At 46.4% G+C, this 24,237-nt stretch overlaps 2 protein-coding genes across 2 annotated transcripts in view; one reads left to right on the top strand and one right to left on the bottom strand.

The window, feature by feature from the left end:
• Dmgdh (dimethylglycine dehydrogenase) overlaps positions 1–24,237 on the bottom strand; it is a 101,154-nt gene that overhangs the window by 63,909 nt on the left and 13,008 nt on the right. Inside the window, exon 2 of the mRNA XM_045134451.1 lies at positions 3,337–3,508. Within this exon, the coding sequence (XP_044990386.1) occupies positions 3,337–3,508 (172 nt within the window). The remainder of the gene's footprint in view (positions 1–3,336; positions 3,509–24,237) is intronic.
• On the top strand, positions 7,467–23,344 carry LOC101610490 (S-methylmethionine--homocysteine S-methyltransferase BHMT2). Its single transcript, XM_004651663.2, has 8 exons — positions 7,467–7,552; positions 10,502–10,634; positions 12,768–12,859; positions 14,244–14,435; positions 16,837–16,984; positions 18,103–18,285; positions 19,481–19,709; positions 22,230–23,344. Exons 1-8 carry the CDS (start codon positions 7,520–7,522, stop codon positions 22,309–22,311), a joined length of 1,092 nt encoding a protein of 363 aa, XP_004651720.1. The 5' UTR covers positions 7,467–7,519; the 3' UTR covers positions 22,312–23,344.

The following is a 24,237-nucleotide window of genomic DNA, read 5'->3' as shown; positions in this document are numbered from 1 at the left end:
TTATTAGAGAGAGAGAGAGAGAGAAGGAAAGAATGGGCATGCCAGGACCTCTAGCCACTGCAAATCAACTCCAGACACATGTGCCACCTCGTGCATCTGGCTTACATGGGGCCTGGAGAATCAAACCTGTACCCTTAGGCTTCACAGGCAACATCTTTGGGTTTTTGTTATTTATTTATTTATTTATTTATTTATTTATTTATTTATTTATTTGAGAGCGACAGACACAGAGAGAAAGACAGATAGAGGGAGAGAGAGAGAATGGGCGCGCCAGGGCCTTCAGCCTCTGCAAACGAACTCCAGACGCGTGCGCCCCCTTGTGCATCTGGCTAACGTGGGACCTGGGGAACTGAGCCTCGAACCGGGGTCCTTAGGCTTCACAGGCAAGCGCTTAACCGCTAAGCCATCTCTCCAGCCCCAGGCAACATCTTAACCGCTAAGCCATATCTCTAGCCCCCAAGCTTGCTTTTTCTCTACAACAACATGAAACCACATAGAAAACCCAGTTTGGGTAAGGCACAAAAGCCAGGAGGGCAGGGGCTTCTCTGACCCCACTGCAGACAGGAGGAAGCCCGCTAAGGTCTGATGAGAGGAGGCACCGGCGCTCTGGAGACCCACTGAGGTGGCCCCAGGGCTGCGCTGCTCCAGCCCGGCTCTCACGCTGAGGGGTGCCGGCCTAGAGGGAGATGAGCTGGGTTCCGTGTGGTTTCCAGGATCTGCCACCCAGTAGCTATGTGCCACCAAGTGTGGGAGATGGACTGCCACTGCTGGCTAGCTGAACATACATGCTGGGCCAAACTAAGAACCATTTGGATTTAGGCCACTGGAGCAGAAGATAGGTGAGCACGGCCCCTCAGCTTCACCTGGGTGCCCCTTCCTGTCTAACTGGCTCACCCAATCTTCCATATTCTCATACTCCCTCCCCACCCTTGCTTTGAGCAGGCCCTGAATAAAAATGAGACCCATAGAGCAGGGATCCCTCTTGCTTTCTATTTTTCATAATAGAGAAAGGCTAATTACAAAGAAGGATGAAGAAAGAACGTAGGCCAGCCCTGTCCGGCCCTTGCCAGCGATCGCAGATGCTGCCCCCACCCTTTGCTGACGCAGGAGTAAACAACCCGAGCCAGGACCTGGGCCGCTGTCCAGTGAAACCCAGCTACAGCTGCAGTGGCACAGGAACGAGCGCCAGCAAGCGTGCGAGGTGGTCTGCAGCTGCTGGTTAGCCCCACCACAAGCATGCATGCTGGGGCACACACTCACAGCCCCCACAGTTCAGCCGTCACAAGGCCAAGGTGGTGTGGAAAGCAGAAATAAATAAAAAGAAAAGCCGGGCATGGTGGCACATGCCTTTAACCCCAGTACTTGGGAGGCAGAGGTAGGAGGATCACCCTGAGTTCGAGGCCACCCTGAGACTATAGTGAATTCCAGGTCAGCCTGGGCCAGAGTGAGACCCTACCTTGAAAAAACAAACAACAGAAAAAGAGAGAGCTGGGAGAAGAAACAGATGTCTGTAGTCACAGCACTGGAAAGGTAGGAGGACTGGGAGGTAATGTACAGCCTTGCTACATAGTCAAAGCCAGCCTGGGGCACATGAGAATTTGTCTTAAAAGAGCCAAAGCATAATAATAAAGAAAATCAATGCCAAATGCAGGTGACAGGAATACAGAAAAATCCCTTGGGAGCTGAGGAAATGGCTTACAAAGCCTGCTAGCCTAAGGTTCAGTTCCTTAGTACCCACATAATGCCAGATGCACAAAGTGGTACATGCATCTGCAGTTCATTGCAACAGCAATAGGCACTGGTGTACCCACTCTCTCTTCTTCCTCTCGCCTCCCTTTCTCTCTGCTTGCATATATATTTGCAAAAATGCCCATATATATATATATATGTATGTATAGAATGCTTTTTTTTTTTGAGGTAAGGTTTCACTCTAGTCCAGACTGATCTGGAATTCACTATGTAGTCTCAGGGTAGACTCAAACTCACAGTGATCCTTCTACTTCTGCCTCCTAAGTGCTGGGATTAAAGGTGTGCGCCATCATGCCCGGCTAAATAATTTTTTTTTAATTTTTTTTGTTCATTTTTTATTTATTTATTTGAGAGTGATAGAGAGAGAGAGAAAGAGACAGAGAGAGAGAGAGAGAGATTGAGAACGGGCGCGCCAGGGCTTCCAGCCACTGCAAACGAATTCCAAATGCGTATGTCCCCTTGTGCATCTGGCTAACATGGGTCCTGGGGAACTGAGCCTCGAACTGGGGTCCTTAGGCTTCACAGGGAAGCACTTAACCGCTAAGCCATCTCTCCAGCCCAATAAATTTTTTTTTAAAGGCACAAAATAGGGCTGGAGAAATGGCTCAGCACGTAAGGTGCTTGCTAGCAATGCCCAAAGGCCAGGGTTCAATTCCCCGGTACCCACATAAAGCCAGATGCACAAAGTAATGCATTCATTTGGAGTTTGCTTACAGTGTCTGGCAAGAGGCCCCAAATGTGCCCACTTTTTTCTCTCACTCCCCCCCATCTCTCCTTACAAATAAATTTTAAAATTTTTTAAGAAAGAAAATAGCTTCGGTCTCATGTTTAGAACCACCAACCAACATCCTGCAATTAAAAAATCTAGTATTATCCAGGCGTGGTGCCACATGCTTTTAATCCCAGGACTTGGGAGGCAGAGGTAGGAGGATCAGTATGAGTTCGAGGCCACCCCGAGAATACAGAGTAAATTCCAGGTCAGCCTGGGCTACAGTGAGATCCTACCTCAAAAAAAAAAAAAAAAAAAAAACTAGTATTGATCATTCAATACTTTCCTTGTGTTAATAACATTACCCATATTAAGTTGATCTTCTTCACAATCCTGTTAGGTAGCTACTAATGATATTTTTATTTTATATATTGGCCATGGTACTCACACCTTTAATCTCACTCTTCAGAGGCTGAGTTGGGAGAATTGCTGTTAGCTTGAGGCCAGCCTGTGCTACAAAGTGAGACTTTGCCTCACAACAAAAAAACCACATCACATTTGAAAATTAAATCCATCTGACAATGGAAACTGAAGTAACTTCCTGGAAGTCACTGTGGTACAAAATGGCAAAGTCAGGATTTGAATCCAGAAGCTGTGTCCAAGAGAAAACCTTGTCTAAATAACTACTGACTACTGGCCAAGTAATAATTCACTTTCCTGCTCTGGAATCTCTCTCTCTCTCTCTCTCTCTCTCTCTCTCTCTCTCACTCACTCACTCACTCACTCACAAATTCATAGTGAGGATCTGAGAACCAAAGGAACCAGACTACACTGGTGCACAGTTCAGGGCACAGAGCATTTTGGAACGCCATCCTTACTGCGTGCCAGGTGGAGCCAGCTGTGAGCTCCGACTTCTCTAGGAGGACCACGTCCCTCATGCCTGCTTTGGCCAGATGATAAGCCAGGCTCACGCCAACACAGCCGCCTCCGATGATCACCGTCTCGGCTCTGTCCTTCCATCCTGCTTGTGCAGGTGACCGTGGATTCTCTCTGGAAGACAAGATTTGTCGACTTTACTTGGAGATGGCAGCTCTAGTGTGGGTCTGACTAACATGTTTCCCCATCCCGTCTTTCCAGAACTCAACATCTGGTTACAGTGATTCGTAGCTAAGCAAGCTGGAGCAGAGAAACCCAACGAAGCCGCCTGGCTGGGCGGTCCACAGGACCCTGATGCCTACTAGAGCTAAGGGTGTAAAGAGTAGCAGGTAACTTCTCTTTCAATGAATCACTTTTTCCCTCTCATTTGGAAAACACACTCCTATTCATTTTATTGCATGAAAAACCACAATCCTCATGATGTTAAGCACTATCCATCCTGGGTCATCTTCCACTGCCAGTGCTTCTGGGGCTGGAAAGAGCAAGATGGAGAAATGGCTCCTCTCACCTGCCTTCCTCTATATCACATTGCTCCATGGTTAACGCGCGTGCGTGTTTTGCTCTTCCTGGCTGTACTGTTCCTTAGAGACAGGGACAGTGCTGTCACTGAGCCGCAGCCCCTGCACGGGGCCCGTGTCCAGCATATGTGGGAGACAAGTACATCTCATAATCACCGTAGCCTATTCTATTCCTTCCACTGACCACGCTTTTCCTACACAGGTCCCAGATTTGGCCAGCAAAGGGTTCTTTGTGTGTTGACTCTAGGATCCTTGTGACAATGACCCCATGATTCCTGGAGAATTTCATCTTCTGGTGTCACAAAATGTTCTAATACTTTTATAGAACTGGGTTTTAAGTGATTTCCATCAGTGGAAGAGAAAGGTAACATACATAAGAGTGGACTACTTGGCATAGAAACCCATTTTAAATAGCCCGAGAGTATTTCACACTTTAATGCAAACCACTACAGTAGTAATGAGCATCATTTTAAAGGCGTGTGTGTGTGTGTGTGTGTGTGTGTGTGTGTGCGGTGTGTTCAAAGATGGTATGATTTCTTATATGCAGTGACTAAGTGAAAATTAAGAACTTAAGATAAGGAAATTTAGACACGGGCTCCTAATATTTCCTTGTCAGCAGTAGGCTGGGAAGGTTCAACTTGCATGATGACACAGTATAATGAAATGTCTAGCATTTTCTGCCCAGCATGCCATCAGGTGTTCCAGGCTAACTAACAGGTTTAATTACATGGATAGTGATCTAAATCCTCCGGGAGGTTCATTTGCATCTTCTACCAAGAGCTTTCCAAAATCCAAAACCTTCTTGACACTTTGGCATTGGGTAAGTAAAGAACGTGTGACGGGGTTGGAGACATGGCTCAGCAGTTAGCTGTGCTCCCTTGTGCAAAAGGTGAGGGCCTGAGACCTCCAGTTAAAACCTCCAGACCCTATGACAGCGACACAGTGGTAGCCCCAGTCCCACAGGGAAGCAGAGACCTGAGACTCATCTGAGCCAGCTCCAAGTCAGTGAGACACAAGCTCCACATAAGCTTGGACAGAAGGGCGATGGAGCTAGACCCCTGGCATTCTGCTCTGGCTGCCCACGATAGGGGAGTGCACAGTGAACAGGACACCACATGGGCACACGTGCACACAGCACACCACACCCATACCACTCACGCACCACGCACCACATTACACACACACCTGTGCAAGAGAAACAAAGCTGGACGTGGCGGTGCACACCTTTCATCTCAGTCCTCAGGGGGCTGAGGTAGGAGGATGGCTGTGAGTTTGTGGCCACCCTGAGACTACATAGTGAATTCCAGGTCAGCCTAGGCTAGACGGAGACCCTACCTTGAAAAAACAAACAAACAAACAAAAAGTGAATGACATAAAAAGATACCATTTATATTATGATTTGCTCAAGAGAGAACTATAATTGCTATAGGAATGTATAAATATGTTTTAGGGTAGTCCTAAGTAGTACATTGTCTTTGTCTAAACACACACACACACACAGTTTTTTCGAGGTAGGGTCTTGCTCTTCCTAGCCCAGGCTGACCTGGAATTTACTATGTAGTCTCAGGGTGGCCTTGGACTCACCACAATCCTCCTACCTCTGCCTCCTGAGTGCTGGAATTAAAGTCAAAATTTATTTGCAAGGAGAGAGAGAATGAGCATGCTAGGGCTTATAGCTGTTGCAAAAGAACTCCAGATCTTTCACTACTTTGTGCATTTGGCTTTCCATGGGTACTGGGGAATCAAACCTGGGTCTTTACAGGCAGATGCCTTAACCACTGGGCCATCTCTCCAGCCCCTGTCTAATCACTTTTAAAACAAATGAATCCTAGGTTGATAAAATGTCTATTTCCTTTTGTGCGAGGTAAATATGATTATTGTATTTTGTGATGCATTACATTTCCCAAGGCTCTTTCTCATGTGTTTTGGACTCCCTGCACCCTCTGAGCTTAGGCCCACAGACGCTAGGACTCCTTTTACAGAGGAGGACACTGAAGCGCAGGACGTCTGCTCACGCCCTGTGTATCTGACAGCGAGCAACCTGCTAGCTGGTCTCTTCCCAGCACCAGGGACAGCCTCATACATCACCATGCCATCTATCTGACATCACTATATCATATCATCTGTTCAGTGAAAGGTTGGTCAGATGAACTCAAAAACATGCCTTCCTTTTGATTGTAGAATTTCACGCCATAGGGTGTAAACTAAAAATTAAGTCAATCCACAGTAGTCTTGAGCGATTTGTGAAGATAGGCTTTGTAGACATACACCATGACAGCAAAGGAGTCAGATGAGCTCAGCCCTGCTCTACTTAAATGTGGACCCCAAGCAAGGACAGGCCATCTCATCTACCAGACAGAGAAAAGAAAAGAAAGAAGAGAAGAGGAGAGGAGAGGAGAGGAGAGGAGAGGAGAGGAGAAGAGATGAGAAGAGAAGAGAGAAAAGAGGAAAGAGAAAAGAGAAAAAAGAAGAGAAGAGAAGAGAAGAGAAGAGAAAAGAAAAGAAAAGAAAAGAAAAGAAAAGAAAAGAAAAGAAAAGAAAAGAAAAGAAAAGACAAGACAAGACAAGACAAGACAAGACAAGACAAGTGCTATCCTAGGAACCAAGGAAGAAGCAGAGAACACTGATAGAGGCATTCCAGCTCTCTCCATCTCCTGGAGAATACGTTGCTACTTTTAATCTGTCAAATGCACCCAACCCTTTCCCTAGCTGTTTGGCTTTTAAAAATTAGTTTTATAAATGGGCTGCCACATTTGCCCAAAGACATAGGCATAATCATTTTTAGATTCACATTAGGTGCAGAAATAACTGGAGGCTGTCTAAATGTTGATGGATGGGTAGTTTAATTACATTGTAGAATGTTGCTAGAATGGAAAAGTATGTGACCATTAAAAAGAGTACGGCAAGTCAATGTGTGCGCATATGGAACTCTCTCCCAGACAAAAAACATTGACCACAACCAAGGTGCAAGCCAAAAACATAAAAATAAAGTCAACCTCCACCTGCGTTTGCCAGCTACGCATTGACCATCCCTTACAGGCAAGGTGGACTCCTGTCCGCTGTTGACTGGGTAAGAGGTTTGGAGCTGTAGGGAATTGCCACAGGACCGGCCTGACACTTTCACTTGGTAATTAACAAGGAATTTAAAAGAAGAGTCCCCAGCTGAGCGAGGGCAGGGATGAGGGAAAAGAGGATACCAACACAGGATGCACCCATACAAAACATGTTGTTAATAATACTACTACTAAAGAAAATTTAATAAACCCCAAGCAAGTTTCTCTGAGGCCCAAGTCCGCCAAGCCCTGGAGCCCGCCTGTGCCCCTGGCAACCCCGCCGCCGCCTCGCACTCACCCTTCCCGGCTGCTGGTGGAGAGCGGGCGCCCCGGGGAGCCCCGACGTGGGCCGCCGGGCAGCCCGAGGCGGAGACCCCGCAGCCGCAGCCGCAGCCGCAGCGCGCCCGGGCGGAGCATGGCGGGGCGGCGGCGGAGCGCGGGCGCGGGCGCGGGCCTTGAGGCCGGCGGGCGGTGGGGTCGGGGCGGCGGGCGGGTCCTCCCCCGCGGGGGGCGGGCTCCTGGACCGCGGCGCGCTTCGGCACAACCGCTGCACTATGGCTCCAGCCGGAGGTCCCCGGGCCAAGAAGGTAAGTTGTCGACGTTCTTCCTTCCTTTTTTCCTTCCTTCTTTTTTTCTTCCCCGCAGAGAGCCTGGGCGCTGGGCGCTGAGAGACCCGAGTTCAAATCCCGCCGCGGTCTCTAGTCCAGCTTTGCGGCGCTGGCAAGGCACTGGACTGGACGGCCCCGAGCCTCAGTTTACCGCTCACGAGCTAACATTTATGGCGCTCTCAGCGGTCAGTACTTCACACAAAGTGTTGCACAATTTGCCCCATTTCCTAGCCGAGTAGACCGAGTCTGGCGAGCAGCTCAGGGTTGGTGGTCAAGTTCCGGGCGAGTGGGGGGTCTGCTGCATTCGGCCAAAGCGTTGGCTGGCTTGAAATATGGGCTGCGCCAGGACACCGCCCACCCGGCAGGTCCTCAGCCCCTGGCCCCTTTGCCATCCGGTCCCCATGTGGGCTTCGTTCCAGCGGCGATGGGGTATGATGGGGTATGAGGGCGTAGGGACAGCCACAGTAGGCCGAACTGGAAGGCTTGAACTTGGAGGAGGGCCTCCCAGGGCTCCTCGGAGCAAGCCACCTGAGCTTGTAATTCAGAACAGAGCCACAGAGGCAAGAAAGGTGCGCCGCTGGCCTGTTTCTGAAATGTTAGGAACAGCCAAGCTGCCCTACATGAGGGAACTCTGGAAATAAAGGTTCAGTCACTATGTTGTTGGGCAGACATTGAACACTGAGGCCACATCCATGCTACACCCAGAGATATATCACAGACCAACTACGTAAGAGCGTGCACCTACACTCCGCACAGGACAGAATCACGGAAACAGAACTTCAAACACATTTTGGGAGATGCTCTTCTAATAAAGTAAAAATGTGGGAAGGAAATAAGGTTACTAAGAAGTTACTTGAGGGTAGAGAGCAATGTACTGACTTGTACTGAACTTTCTCTAACGCTATGTTCTGTTTGTAGTCCACTTCTTACACAAGGATCTTTGAAGCATTCTGTCTGTGCAACCCCTGTGGGGACTTTGCTCCTGCAACGGCAAGGGTGTCATGCACGGGTCCTTGTTAATGTGTACCTACTAGTTAGCTGCTCCTGGGAGGGAGCTAGTCTCAGACCTCTTCTCTGGGGACAGGCACATGTCACAAAGTCACTAATTGTCACAGTCACGATTCTCACTGGTTCTCTACATCAAAAGAACACTTCTGCAGGAGACTGCAATGAGGTGTTTTAGGCAGATGAAGCCTCTGGTCACCTCCTCTGACTTGCCCTGAAGCCACAAGGAGAATACAGAGTTGCTGGATAATGGTATCTGCCAAAGGGAAGTGCACATAAACATCAGAATCTCACTATCAGATCCAAAGTAGGTTCACTGCCAAGATGAAGGGGATGCAATGCAGATAGAAATGTGTCACAAACAGAGCCAGGAGAGATGGCTCCGCGGTTAAAGGCACTTGCTTGCAAAGCCAGATAGCCCAGGTTCGATTCCTCAGTCCCAATGTAAAACCAGATGCACAAAGTGGCACATGTGTCTGGAGTTTATTTGCAATGGCTGGAGGCCCTGGCATGCCCATTCTCATTCTCTCTCTGCCCACCCCTCCCTGTCTCTCTACTTGCAAATAAATACATAAAATATAAAAATCCATTGGCTTTGACAGTAGGGCAGAGCTGACTCTGAGAAATTGTTTATAGACAGACTGAATGCAGGAAGCAGGAGACTTAACACCAGAACGTTTTTCTTCTAGAATTGTTTGATGTACAGTATTTAATTCAACTCTCAAGTCTGTAAACACAAGAATGAGGTCTTAGCCGGGCGTAGTGGTGCACGCCTTTAATCCCAGCACTCGGGAGGCAGAGGTAGGAGGATTGCCATGAGTTCAAGGCCACCCTGAGATGACAGAGTTAATTCCAGGTCAGCCTGGACCAGAGTGAGACCCTACCTTGAAAAACCAAAAAAAAAAAAAAAAAAAAAAAAAATGAGGTCTTTTTGTTTTGTTTTGTTTTTCCTTACCTAACAAGTTCTAGACGTCTAGAGGTGGGCCACGGCTGCCGCGGCTACTCTATGATATCATAAGGAAACCAAGCTCCTGTTATCAAGCTGGCACCACAAAACTGCATGCAGCCAAAGATACATGCCTGCAAGATGGCTGCTGTGTCCCCAGGTGTCATTTTGACTTTCCGGTCCAGGAAGGAGCAAAGAGACAGGATGGAAGTGAGACTTTTCCAAAAGTCCTGAGCTGGCTTCCACCATGTCTCCTTGGTCAGTTGTATGCATGTCCAGCAGCAAGGGAATGTGAGGGTTTTTGTTTGTTTTTGAGTTGAGGACATTGTCCACCCAACAAAAAATATATTAGCAAAGAAGAGATTGTATATTAGGCAAGTTGTACAATATATGGAAAAAACAGGTAATCAGCATTTTCACCACACTTTGAACTTAATTGGGAAAAAAAAATCGTCGCAGCTCTTGACCTGTACAAGACAGGTGCCTGGGCCAGTCAAGAGAGACAATGCCCAGTCTTTCTGAGTCGTCGTTAGACATCACTTTAACAGAGCTGGAGCAGTGCACGCAGCACCTCTGCTCCTGAAAGGAGGAGCCGTCTTATAAGGAGTGGGGTGGAGGCACGGCTGCCTCTTCTGCACTGGCATGGGGGCCCGAGAGGGGCTGATACCATCCCAGGGCAGATCTCCAGACAGAGCATGGCTGGGAGTAGCCACATGCACTTAGAACTCCAGTTTCATAGGGGAGTAGGGACTTGGGAATCACTGGTGGTTAAGGGGGGGGGGGGTAAGACAGCAAGCTCTGGAGACATCAAGAGACTGGCTCAAATAAGAACAGGCAGAAGAGTGATGGAGCCAAGTAGCCAATGCTTGGCTCTGGCCACCACGGACAAGTGCGTGGGGCCCCAAGGGACACATACACGTGCGCACACCCCTCCCCCACACGAGGAAGCTCAGGTCATTCTTCTTTCTCCTCTTCAGGGCATTTTGGAGCGTCTGGACAGCGGAGAGGTCGTGGTCGGGGATGGCAGCTTCCTCATCACTCTGGAGAAAAGAGGCTTCGTGAAGGCAGGGCTCTGGACTCCAGAGGCAGTGATGGAGCATCCAAGCGCAGGTGGGTGCCCGCCTCACCTGACAGTGTGCACCTGAGTGCCATTTGCCTAGCTGTCACTGACATTAAAACCAAGACATCTAGCAAGTGTTTCTAATGGCCATTTCACTTGCAAAATTGCCAAGTGTTGAGGCAATAGGCACATGTGCTCTGACACTCATAGAAGAAACTGGCCTCTCACCTCTCCTCTTTCTTTCCTCCTCTACCTTCTCCTCCTTCTCTCTCCCTTCCTCTCTCGCCCTCTTCCTCTCTGTCTGTCTGTCAGACACACACACACACACATATGCATTTGCATCTTCTTTTAATGCTAAATTATACATTTTAATGTTTATTCCTTAAGACTGCAAAAACTGTTGTGTCTTTGAACTCATTCTGGTGACTGATGTGCACCCTGTCTAATATCCGTGGGCACAGTGGGGATGACAAATGCCTGTCACCAACCAGTGCATCCGAGCAGAGACAGCCAGGCTCTGTGGAGGAGCGGGCGACGAAGTGAGCAGCTCTCTACCATGCGCCTGGCTTGCAGGGGAAGAGAGTTGGGAGCAGAAGCATGGGTGAGCTTGGTGGCTGACACCAGACTGGAACTTCATTTCTATTCTGACTTTGTTGTTTCTCCTTGCTTTTTAAACTAAAGCGGGAGAGCATGACTAAAGAATAAGATGGGAGAAACCAAACACAGCCTTGCAGACTGGTAATAGAGCTTTTCAGAAACTTCTGGTTTTATTCATTCATACAGTGTGTCAGACAAAGCAAAGTCCCATCTTAGCTCTCTCACAGATCAGCTGTATGACCTTAGACAAATCCCTTCACCTTCCTTTTTTGGTATGTGTACACGTGTGGGTGCGTTTGCATGTGTGTGTGTTGTTGTGTGTGCCTGTGGAGGACCAAGGCCCAGGGTGGTCAGTCATTTGCTTTTTGCCTTTTTCTTTGAGACAGGGTTCCTCTCTGCACCTAGGGCTTACTGATTCAGCTAGACTAGCTAGTCAGTGAACCCCAGGGCTTCCAGCTTCTGCCTCCTCAGCACCAGGCTGACAGCTGCACACCATGATACCTGACGTTTTCATGTGGGCTGAGGGTCTACACTTAGGTCCTCATGCTTGTATGACAGCCACTCTCCCTGCTTAGCCACCTCTCAACCCCCAAAGTCCCTCCATCCTTTCATCTGTCACACCCGCGCAGGATGCGGGCTCTTTGTGAGAACCCATAAGTTAACTGTGAGCTGCTCAGGATTGCACTGGACCCGAGTAGTCCTTACCGCTGTTTTGAGGGACACCCAGGGTTCTTAGGAGGACAAAAGTAAATAGCCAAGGGTGACCTTGGATTCTGGATCCTCTTGCCTCCACCTTCCAAGTGCCGTGATTCTGATTGTGCACCACCATTCCCATTTTATGGGGTGCTAGGGACAGAACTCTGGCCTTTTTGCACTTTAAGCAAGCTGAGCCACATCCACAGCTCCCCAAAGAAGTGACTTGCTGAGAAGCCAGGGACAGTCAAGGGGCTAACATTGCTCCCCACTGTTGGCACCACACATGCCTTCTGCCCTCTGTTTGAGTTCCTCATTCTGCTAACATTAAGAATACCAGGGCTGGAGGGATGGCTTAGATGTCAGAGCACTTGCCTGTGAAACCTCAGGACCTAGATGTGATTCCCCAGAACCCACATAAACCAGATGCACAAGGGGGTGCATGCGTCGAGTTCATTTACAGGGTATGAAGACCCTGGTGCGTCCATTTTCTCTCTCTCTCTTTCTTTCTCCCTCCCCCCCCCCACTCTCTCTCTCTCTGTCTGCCTCTTTCTATCTCCCAAATAAATAAAATAACGAAAAAAGGAATAACATGCCAGCAGCATCCCTCATTCACTGCCGCATGCATAAACATCTCTAGACCAAGAGATGAAGGGCGAAGGGCAAGCCAGCCTGCATCTCTGCCTGGGGCCTACCAGGCCTTGAGGCCCACAAGCAGAATTGTGGGGAGGCTCTGCAACGTACTCTGTGCTTGAACACAACTGACTCAGTTCACAACTTTATCAGTACTAGGTCTGAAACTGGCTCTGATGGGAGGAAGGGAGTTTCTGTGGCTGCTGAAAATGTAATTTTTATTTTGTAATTTCCATCAAAAAACCTCAATGACTTTGCAGTTCGCCAGCTTCACATGGAATTCTTGAGAGCTGGAGCAAATGTCTTGCAGACTTTTACCTTTTCTGCCACTGAGGACAATATGGAAAGCAAGGTAAAGTACAAGTGAGGCCCGGGGCGGGACAGCTAGCATAAACAGAGCCTCTTCATGGGACATATGGAACTGGCGTCACGTGTTACTACACTGTACTACAAAATCCACACACAATGCCTATGAAGTTACTGGTCCATAGACACACATGCTAAATAGAGGAGATCTGTGGCTCCTTCAGGTTGAAGAGGAATCAGAGTGGCCAGAACAAGCCTTGGGAGGGCGGCCACGGCCATCTGTCAGTGTTATTCAGTGGAGAAAGAACACTTGGTAGAAGCTTTTTGTTTCACATTGTTCTCCCTCCCTCATCTGTCTGGAGGCAATGGGGCTCTGGGAAACACAGCACCAGCCCACAAGAGACAAAAATCAGGCTTGATGTCCCGTTTACTACCAACTAGCTGTAGGCACTTCTCTGCCCGAAGCACTGGCTCTCTCTGCAGTGCAGAGATTTTTAAGGTGTTTGTGTCCATAACTATTGAGAAGGTTACGTGAGACCGAGGGTGTGGAAACATGCAGACAATCTGCAAATAATCAACTGTAACTCATACATGTAGCTACGAAGGTTAATGCTCATTTAGCAAACTGGGAACCAGCATGTGTTACATTTATGGCTACAATCCTTGGGCTGTTGTTACAGCCCATTCTCTATGCAAGGGACAAAGATGACACAAAAGCCTAGATCCTATCTGAAGATGCTCATGTCAAGTACAGGAGGGGAACAAATACACACTATGAATACCCAGTGTGAGGCTGGAGAAATGGCTTAGCTGTTAAGGCACTTGCCTTCAAAGCCTAAGGGCTCAGGTTCGATTCCCCAGTACTTACATAAGCCAGATGCACAAGGCGGCACATGTGTCTGGAGTTGATTTTCGGTGGCTGGAGAACCTGATGTGCTCACTCTCTCTTTCTCTTCCTTTCTCTCTGTCTCTCAAATGAATGAATAAATAAATAAACTTAATAAATAAAAAAATCCACTGTGACAAATGCAATCAAGTAACTATAAAGTCACTGGTAGCAGAAGATACTGAGCCCAATTCTGCTTGTCTTCCTATATAACAGCATAAGAGTCACTTATGTGCATTTATTTTCTTATTTCTCCCATTATTGTTTTATTTCACACTCAACATGCCAAGCTTGCCTCACAGTGACCGATGCTATCTATACAAGACCTCCATAATAGAGGGCAGAAAAGTTGATCATATCAAAACAGAAGAGGGACCAGTTGGAAAGAAGAAGGGATTAGTAGAGGGGAATAGGAGAACAGGTGGTATGAGAGAGTGATGAGAGAAGATTATGATCTGGGCATATTGTGTATGTGAGTGCAGTTGTCAATAAAGAGTCCAAAAGATAAAATGAAACACTCTGAACGCTTGCTCTCCAACCTCAGTGGGAAGGCGTAAACGCTGCTGCTTGTGACCTGGCCAAGGAGGTGGCTGAGGAAGGTGGCGCTTTGGTGGCAGGGAGCATCTGCCAGACATCAATGTACAAATACCACAAGGATGAAGCGAGAATTAAAAATCTTTTTCGACTACAGCTAGAGGTTTTCATCAGGAAAAACGTGGACTTCTTGATCGCAGAAGTAAGTCTGGTGTTAAAGGTATAAGACTGAACCTATGTCTGCATAGGCTTCCATTTACCCGGGGCCACTGGGCTGTGCTGTGCCCTCATTTCCTTCAAGTGCATGGCCAGGGCAGTGCGTGCATGCACTCCGGTCAAGACCAGCATTCTGTTATCTGTATGCTAGGTTCTCTGCGATATGCCTGACTGGAGGTTTGGCTCTCTAAGGTCTAAGTGGCTGCAGTGGGACCGTACAAGCTGGTGGGGAAGAAGGGGTAGTGGCTCTGGAAGGATCTGCTCCCTAGGAAGAGGCCAGGCTGGAGGACGCTGCCTCCATAGTCTAGAGGTAGCCGGGCAGCAAAGCCTAGCAGGTAGATCGCTGCGCAGGCTCACCTGGGGCCCACCTGCAATAGCACTGAGAAATGGCCTTCTCCTCCTACTGGAGACCTTTTCACTGTGCCTTTCTGCTGTCCCTCGGCCCCATCACGTGTGAGTAGCATTACAAAGGAAGAATGTGGTTTGGGTGCTGTGACAAATATCTGAGAAAATCATCTTTGAAGAAACTTGTTTCGGCTTGTGATTTCAGAGGCTTCCATGTAGTCAGGCTGGCGGTGAGGAAGAGCACCGTGGTGGGAGGGCAGGAAGAAGGGGAAGCAGCAGGAATACTTCAAGGGCAAGATCCTCCTCAAAGACACACCCCCAATGACTTACTTTCTCCAGGTACCTCCACCTCACACCACCTCCCAACAGTGCCATCAAATTACGCAGCCATCAGCAGAGAAATGCACTGGTGAAGTCTCAGGGCTCATGACGCAATCACTTCTCAACGATTGGCTTCACCAGCTTTTAGCTCAGGGACCTGTTGAGGGGACAGTCTTACCCAAGCCAACTGGTCACTGACTGGTCACAAAGGTCCAGAACACTTTCTTCTCTCTTCTGCTCATTTCCCAACACAACTGGTACTACCTGAGCTCACGCCTTCAACCCAGCTCTTTGAATAAAAATAGATGCCCAATTGCTATTTCTCCCAGAAATCTTGCCTTATCAACCTGTCCAAGATCCTGTGCTGCCTGCACCTTGCCCCATCCATGGGAGAAGCGAGGCCGCCACAGAGACCACACAGACCACCCCAGTTGCTCTCCATTAGGGTGGGAACATAGCTTTACTTGAAGCTGAGCGTGGTGGCGCATGCCTTTAATCCCAGCACTCAGGAGGCAGAGGTAGGAGGATCACCATGAGTTCGAGGCTACTCTGAGACTCCATAGTGAATTCCAGGTCAGCCTGGGCTAGAGTGAGACCCTACCTCAAAAAACAAAAACAAAAAAAAAAAAAAAAAAAGAAGAAGAAGCAAACAATCACAAACCTTTCCTTGAGAGCTGGAGAGAAGGGTCAGTCTTCCTGTACAAACATGAGGGTCTGAAGAGGCCTGAGAAAACACGAGTTTAATCCGCAGGACCCATCCAAACAGTTGGGTGTAGCCAAGTACATCTGTAACCCCAGACCAATAAGGGAGTAGACATGAACTAGAGTGTAGGAGGGAAAGAACAAAAACGCATCAAGCTCTGGGATCAGTAAGACTCCAGCTCCAGTAAGATCAAGTGAAAGGGTGATGGAGAGGGACACCTAACATACTACTCTGGTCACCACAGGCAAGCACACCCTGCTTCAGGCACGTGCGTGGGACACTGCAAGGCCACATGCATGTGCATGCTACACACACACATCTATCAATTTTCCTCATCATTCTTCAACACGTCTTCTGCAGCCTTTCTTTCTGAGTCAAGAGTGAAGTGGCTCTTCTCCTGTTGTACTGGGTCGCCTTTTTTCTTGTGACACTGAAGGAGATTCCTGGGACACAACCCTGCAGCTGAGCAGGCACACCAGACAAGACACCCTGGCTGTCACTGGCAAGGATAAGTCTCCTGCTCTGTGCTTCAGACTTATCTAGAGAATTCTTCCCACATTTCCCTATGTACTTTATGGAGCACTTCAGAAGACCTAACAGAGGAGCTGGGGATGTGGGTCAGCGGTTAAAGGTGCTTTCTTGCAAAGCCTGATGGCTAGGGTTCAATTCCCCAGTACCTGAGTAAAGCCTGTTACATGATGTGGCTCATGAATCTTGGGTTTCTTTGCAGCAGCAAGAGGCCCTGGTGCACACATATACACACACTCTCTCTCTCTGTCTCATTTCTCTGTCTCAAATAAATACATTTTTTAAAAACTACATATTATGGTTTGCAGAATTAAATATTTACACAGAAAGATATTTCTTAGTCTGTGCAGACACATTCGTTAGCAAGTTGTATCATATATATGTGGTGAGTTTTATAAAGTTTTACCATATTTGTGTTCTACCATTCAAAATGTGCTTTAAATTGGAACCAGTAAAAAAAAAAAAAAAAAAAAAGTGATATTTCTTTTAGTATTTTGAGTTTGTAGAAGAAGCTGTGTGGGCTGTGGAAGTCCTCAAAGAAGTGGGGAAGCCTGTGGCCGTCACCATGTGCATAGGCCCAGAGGGGGACATGCATGATGTGACGCCCGGAGAGTGTGCCGTGAAGCTGGTGAAGGCAGGTGAGTGGCCTCAGTGGGACAGCAGCTCAGCACGCTCCTCGAGATCGTGGGAGCAGTAGGAGAACAAAACAATGAGAGTTAAGGGGAATCTGTTGTTGTTGTTGTTGTTGTTGTTGTTTTTAATTTATTTGGCAGAGAAAGAGGGAACGAGACAAAGAGAATGGGCGCACCAGGGCCTCCAGCCACTGCAAATGAACTCCAGATGCGTGCACCACCTTGGGCATCTGGCTAATGTGGGTCCTGGGGAATCGAACCTGGGTCCTTTGGCTTTGCAGGCCAATGCCCTAACCACTAAACCATACTTCCAGCTCATATCTATTTTCTTATATATATACACCTTGGGATAGTTCATCTCTGAACTATTTTATTTTTATTTATTTATTTATTTGACAGAGAAAGAGGGGGAGAGAGAGAGGGGGAGAGAAAATGGGCACAACAGGACCTTCAGTCACTGCAAAGAAACTCCAGACACATGTACCACCATGTGCATTTGGCTAACATGGGTCCTGGGGAATTGAACCTGGGTCCTTTGGCTTTGCAGGGAAATGCCTTAACTACTAATCCAGCCCTCTACACTATTTTTTTTAAACTTTTAATTTTAATTTTTTATTTTTGAGACAGGGTCTCACTATATAGGTCAGGTTAATGTTGAATCTCCTGTTTCAGCCTCTCAAGCCCTGGGATTATAGGCATGTACTTCTATTATAAAAAGAATAATCAGCAGCTGGGGGAATGGCTCCATAAACAAAGCACTTGCCACACAGGCCTGTGTGTCTGAATTCAGAACACCAGGCCCCATGTAAATGCCAGAGGCCACTGTGGCATTCTATAATGCCAGCATGCTGATGGAAAGATGGGAATTGGAGACAACAGAATGTCCTACAAATGTGTGTGCCAACTAGCCTGGCAAATGCATCACAAAATGAACAAGACACTCTGCTTTAAATGAGGTGGAAGGCAAGGATTAATATCCATGTCGTCCTCAAACCTCCACACCTGTCTGTACCCACTCACTTGAACACGTATACTCATGCATACACACAGTCAAAAAAATAAAATAAAAAAGAAAACAAATAACTAGATAACAACTTGTAAGGGCTCTTTATGTCCTTGCGCAGGGGCAGACATAGTTGGGGTAAACTGCCGCTTTGGACCCCAGACCAGTCTTCAGACCATGAAGCAGATGAAGGAGGGCCTGGCCGCGGTGGGGCTGGACGCACACCTGATGGTGCAGTCCCTGGGCTTCCACACTCCTGACTGTGGCAAAGGAGGCTTTGTGGATCTCCCAGAATATCCCTTTGGTAAGGCTGAGTGCATATAAAGGACCTTTCATTGCTGATTGTGACAAAATTGATAGTTTTATGACCATATAAGACAAAAATATTCAATGTTAACTAAATAGGAGTTATCTAAGAATGCATAATCTAGTTTATAATTTTAAAACAAGCCCATCATACTGCCTTTTTTATATGAGAGTGAGAGAGAGAGAATTGGCACACCAGGGTCTCCAGCTACTGCAATTGAACTCCAGACATGTGCACCCCCTTGTGCACATGTGTGACATTGCACGCTTATGTCACTGTGTGTCTGGCTTACATGGGCCCTGGAGAGTCAAACGTGAGTCCATAGGCTTTGCAGGCAAGTGCCTTAGCCACTAAACCATCTCTCCAGCCCTACCACTCTTTTCCTAAAAATGGCCAATGCATTCATGAGCTCACAATGGCTATAGTTACTTGCACAAGGCCTGCACAAGAATGCGCCTATCAATATTCCCTCATGGATGGTAGGAGGTGAGTGTGATTACACATAGTAAATGCATATATAAAAATTGTCAATAAAATAAAATTTGAAAGAAAACAATAAAGACATTACAAGTAGACAAAACAAAACTCTATCCATCCATCATTTGAAAATGAAACTGTGGCCAAATACTGACATGAAGCTAAGGGAGGAAGTGTTGATTTTGGCTTCTAGTTAGAAAGAACAGGGCTGGAGAGATGGCTTAGCGGTTAAGCGCTTGCCTGTGAAGCCTAAGGACCCCGGTTCGAGGCTCGGTTCCCCAGGTCCCACGTTAGGCAGATGCACAAGGGGGCGCACACGTCTGGAGTTCGTTTGCAGAGGCTGGAAGCCCTGGCGCGCCCATTCTCTCTCTCTCCCTCTATCTGTCTTTCTCTCTGTGTCTGTCACTCTCAAATAAATAAATAAAAATTTAAAAAAAAAAAAAAAAAGAAAGAACACATTCTGCATAGTGGGGAAGGCATGGCCCCATGTGTGAAGCTGCTGGTCACATTGCCTCCACGCTGTCAAATCTCAAGTCTTGTCCACAATGACCCACTTTCTCCAGCAAGTATTTACCTCCTGAAGGTTCTATAACTTTCTAAGACAGACAGTGCCACCAGCTAAAGAACAAATGTTCAAACACATGAGCCTAGGGGAGACATTTCACATTCAAAGCACAATAACAATGACAGAAACATCAAAACTATCCTATTACAGGCCTGGAGCCCAGAGTTGCAACCAGATGGGACATTCAAAAATATGCCAGAGAGGCCTACAACCTGGGGGTCAGGTACATTGGCGGTTGCTGTGGATTTGAGCCCTACCACATCAGGGCGATTGCAGAGGAGCTGGCCCCCGAACGGGGATTTCTCCCACCTGCTTCAGAAAAACACGGCATCTGGGGCAGTGGCCTGGACATGCACACCAAACCCTGGATTAGAGCAAGGTAGGATTTTTAAAGTATTATTCTTATTACTTTTTTCTTTAATTTCATTGTAGTTATCACTGTAAATACTATGGTTCACATGGTAATGAAAAATCCAAGAGCATAGATGTGTATAAAATGAAAAACAGCTGTTCCTCTCCTGATACCAGTCTCATTCCCAGAGGCAGCTTGGTCTGTTCAGGGTGCTGCAACAAAATGTCAACAGGGTGACAGAAATTAAGTTTCCATAGAGTTCTGAAGGCTTGAGTGCAAGGTCCCATGCTGGCATGCAGAGGTTTGGTGAAAGCCCACTTTCTCACAGATCAGGACCACTTGCCTGGTTTTCTCATGGCCAAAGGGGCAAGGCGAGCTCTCTGTAGCCTTTTTGACAAAGGCACTAATCCATAAATCAGGGCTCCACCTTCATGACTTATTCTTCCCTTGAACACTTCAACTCATATGATTAAATTGGTGATTAGCTTTCAAAAATTCTTCTTTTTAAAATTGACATAAAAAGTCATGTGCTATGTGATGTTTTCATGCATGTATACATTGAATAATGTTCAAGTCTTGGTAAGCATGTCTTTCTCCTTTAATAGTCATCATTCTTTCTTGTGGTAAAAGTCTCCATGGGCTGGGGAGGTGGCTCAGCTGGTATGCAAGCAGGAAGACCCAAGTTCAGATCCCAGCAAACATATGAATGCCAGATGGGCATGGTGGCTCACCGGTGATGCCAGCAGTCGGGTGACACAGAGGCAGTAGGGTCCACGGGGCATGCTGGCTTAGCAGTCCAAACTGCCGAGCGCTGGATCCAGTGCGAGACCTTGTCTCAATATATGATGTTAATGATTAAGGATTACAGAATCTCTGCACAGCTTCCACCGTTTCCATTGGCTTTGGGGACCTGAGTTCAGGCATTCAAGCCTGTGCTACAAGCGCTCTATCCACAGAGCCTTCTCCCAGCCCCATCTAGCCAAACTTCTACGGGTAACTGTCAGAGAAGATGCATTCTACAGGTGTCGTTCAGAGAAAACAAAGCTGGATGCCCAAAGTAGCCCATGCATCTGGAGTTCATTTGCAGCAGCAAGAGGCCCTGGTGTGAGCCCATTCCCTCACTTACCTTCTCTCTCATCTCTTCTCTTTTCTTCTCTTTCTCCTTGCAAATAATTAAGTAAAATCAAGATTTTGTTAAAAAAATTTTTTACTCCTAAACAAAACTCAGCACTAGTGCATACTGCCTCTTCTCTTATTCACCTTACTCTGGTAATACTAGGCAACACATTTAGGCAATAAGTTATGGGAAAACAAACTAAAATTGTTATTTGGCATAGATGAAATGATTATGCAGCTTCACATCTCAAGAAGATCATCCAAAAGGCTATCACAGAACAGCAGAGTAATGTGCAGATAAAAAAAAATGTCACATACATCAACATAAAAGAGACACTGATGGAGATGGGGAGGAGATATGATGGAGAATGGAACTTCAAAGGGGAAAGGGGGAGGGAGGGTATTACCATGGGATTTTTTTATAAACATGGAAAGTGCTAATAAAAATAGAGAAAAAATAAATTCATAACCATCTCACACTGTAAAAAATGTCACATACAAAATTACTGCTTTTCCATATACACTTGACAACTATTTTGAAAGTATAATGTAAAATATCCATTTCACAATTTTGGCAAAATAACTAGATATCTAGAAACAAAACTAACAAGAAATGTACAAGAGCTGTTGAAGGAAAATTGGGACGCTATTATAGGAAACAGAACAAGACCTCAATATATGCATGCGCTCAAAGAAAGACCCACTATTTTAAGTTGTCAAATTTCTTTCAAAAACAAGCCCATTCTGTCTCACTCTCTTTATCTGTGTCTCCTTGTAAATACAAGAGAGAGGGAGGGAAAGAGAAAGAAAAAGAGAGAGGATGGGCATACCAGGACCTCTAGCCACTGCAAATGAATTCCAGGTGTGTGTGCCACCATGTGCATCTGGCTTACGTGGGCTCGGGGAGTTGATCCTAGGTCCTTAGGCTTCACAGGCAAGTGCTTTAACCACTCAGCCATCTCTCCAGCCCCAACTAAATAAATAAAATTATTTTAAAAAAACAGCAAAGAACAAAAGCTAATGTGGCCATTGTGTTCTGCTCTTAGTCACTGTCTTCGAGATTATACTTGTCTACTGCTCATTTCACTAAAATACTGAGCAGAGTGAACAGAGGTCTGCTAAAATTTTCAGAATGAATGTAAGGCATAAAAGCATGTGAAACTGAAATACATTCTGTGTCTCTAAAAGGTGGTATGAATCCTAATGATTGCTAAGAGGATGGAATCTGACAAAGATCCCTGGCATGAGTGGCCATGGACACAGTTCTGTCTATATGATGAAACCAGGCTTCCGTTTTAGCCTAATCTCTTTCTCTCTTTCTGTCCTTCTGTCTGTCTCTCTCTCACACACATTTTTCTGAACATATGTGATATTGTCTTTATAAAAGAAGCATGGATATTTTAATGAATGATAACTGCTTTTCAAATCCAGGGCTAGAAGAGAGTACTGGGAGAATCTGCTGCCGGCTTCGGGCAGACCTTTCTGCCCGGCACTATCAAAGCCTGATGCGTAGGAAGCAGTGAAAACACAGCAGAATGGAAAGAGTCGGCCCAGCCCCCTGTGGAGCCTCCGTCTCCACCTGCTCAGCCTGCCTTGCTCTCCCAGCGGCTCAGCAGCAGGCTCCTGCCTGCGCCTCCTCAGTGGACCTTAGACCAGGGCCCCTCGGCTCTCAAGCGCTTACTGACCAGTAGTGCTGGGATGGATTGATTTCTTAAGGGTCATCAGGAATTACTAAACTTGTCTTTCAAGGTGAATTTGACATTTTAAATAATTGGAAGTCGCTGAGAAGTGACTAACTGAGAAGTGAATAACTCAGGTGTCTAAGCTAGGCGCACAAGGAACGTGGAGCAGCTTTCTGGACTGAAGTAGTCATTCGGCTCTCCTCCAATTCTCACTTTCCATTGCGGCACCAAGCACAACCTCAGTGGAAAAGAAGCACAAACGCAATGGCAGGGCATTGGAATCAGAGCATCACATCCCAAAGCAATTGTTTTCAAAGCTGACTTTTTAACTTAAAGGCATTATGTCCTAGAATTTTCAAATGGTCTGTACACATAGACAGAATTATCAAAGGTCAAGGACCATATGATATGCTTCTTATAGTAGTTATTTACCATTGGGCTCAACTAATCATCACACTAATTGAAGTAATTTTTGATTATTTAAAGTAGGTAAAAGTAGATGGATGGGGAATTTAGCCCCTCTTGATTCTCTCGTAGTGGGAGCTCTTTGTACTTCCTCCACTTTGCTTCTCTTAATCTAATAAAGTTTCTCCAAAAAAAGAAAAAATACCCAGTAAATTCAAAGTACATAAATGATCAATGAAAACTGTTTTTTAGAACTCAGAGTTCAAATCCATCTTGATCTAGTATTTTTGTGATTTATGTTTTTGTTCTATACTGTGTACCCCATTTCTCTTTTTCATAATAGTGTATCAATGTATGACAGTTAATAAAATTACAAATAAGTTATGTTTTATAGCATTAGAGTACTTAAATTTCATGAATATTCTGTGGAATAACGATAAATATGCATTACTTACAATGCTCCAGGCTTTGTTCAGTACTCTTTCTCATATACATGCAGTCATAAGGATTAAAACTAGCACAGTTGGTTTTTGTTTTTTGTTTTCTTTTTGAGGTAGGGTCTCACTCTAGCCCAGACTGACCTGGAATTCACTATGTAGTCCCAGGCTCACAGGGACCCTCCTACCTCTGCCTGCCAAGAGCTGGGATTAAAGACGTGCACCACCATACCTGGCTTATACTTTTATTTTTCACCCGGCAGTTTATAGACAAGGAAGCTGTGGTCTAATGGAGCTATTTGCCTGAGATCTCACAGTGTGGGGTTAGTGAATTGGTATCTGGGCACTCATGGTCTAAGTCTGGAACCCTTGTTCCCAGCCAGTGTCCTGGGCTGCTTCTGCCACGCACACAGCTGTCGCCTGTATGGGACTGACCCATTGCCCAAGTTTGTCTGTTGTTGAGTCTGAAACATTGGTTTTTTACTTTATATTTTTCTTATCAGTATGCCATGAGTGCATATATTTGTGAAGCATATTACATAGTGTAGATTTTATAATGATTAAATTGGGACACTTCTTTTTATATGCTTATCATGTCTTTGTCTTTGAAGCCTTCACATTTCTCTCTTCTAGCTCTTAAAATTTGTAATAACTTACTGGGTTTAGAGTACTTTTATCAACTTTTCAACTTTCCTTTGATCCTGATGTGATTATTTCTATAATGCTGACAACCTGGAATTCATTCTCTGTTATCACTTTACGTAACTCCACCTGGTACAAATCAGAGAGTGAACTGTTTAACATCACATCCAGACCTTTGTGTGCGTGAGAGTGTCTAATCTAAACCACTGAACTCCTGAATCTTTTTGTCAGCATCTCCAGTGAGGACCACCCAATCTCTGGACCTTTCCAGTA

Source organism: Jaculus jaculus, chromosome 14 (assembly GCF_020740685.1).
Source record: "Jaculus jaculus isolate mJacJac1 chromosome 14, mJacJac1.mat.Y.cur, whole genome shotgun sequence".
Classification (NCBI taxonomy): domain Eukaryota; kingdom Metazoa; phylum Chordata; class Mammalia; order Rodentia; family Dipodidae; genus Jaculus; species Jaculus jaculus.
Note: the sequence above shows the minus strand (reverse complement) of the source record. Positions and strands in the feature narration are given on the sequence as shown.

Coding starts and splice junctions, on each gene's coding strand:
- LOC101610490 (XM_004651663.2), top strand. CDS start 7,520: ATGGCTCCAGCCGGAGGTCCCCGGGCCAAGAAG. Junction 10,635..12,767: donor GATGGAGCATCCAAGCGCAG/GTGGGTGCCCGC, acceptor ATGACTTTGCAG/TTCGCCAGCTTCACATGGAA. Junction 12,860..14,243: donor AGGACAATATGGAAAGCAAG/GTAAAGTACAAG, acceptor CTCCAACCTCAG/TGGGAAGGCGTAAACGCTGC.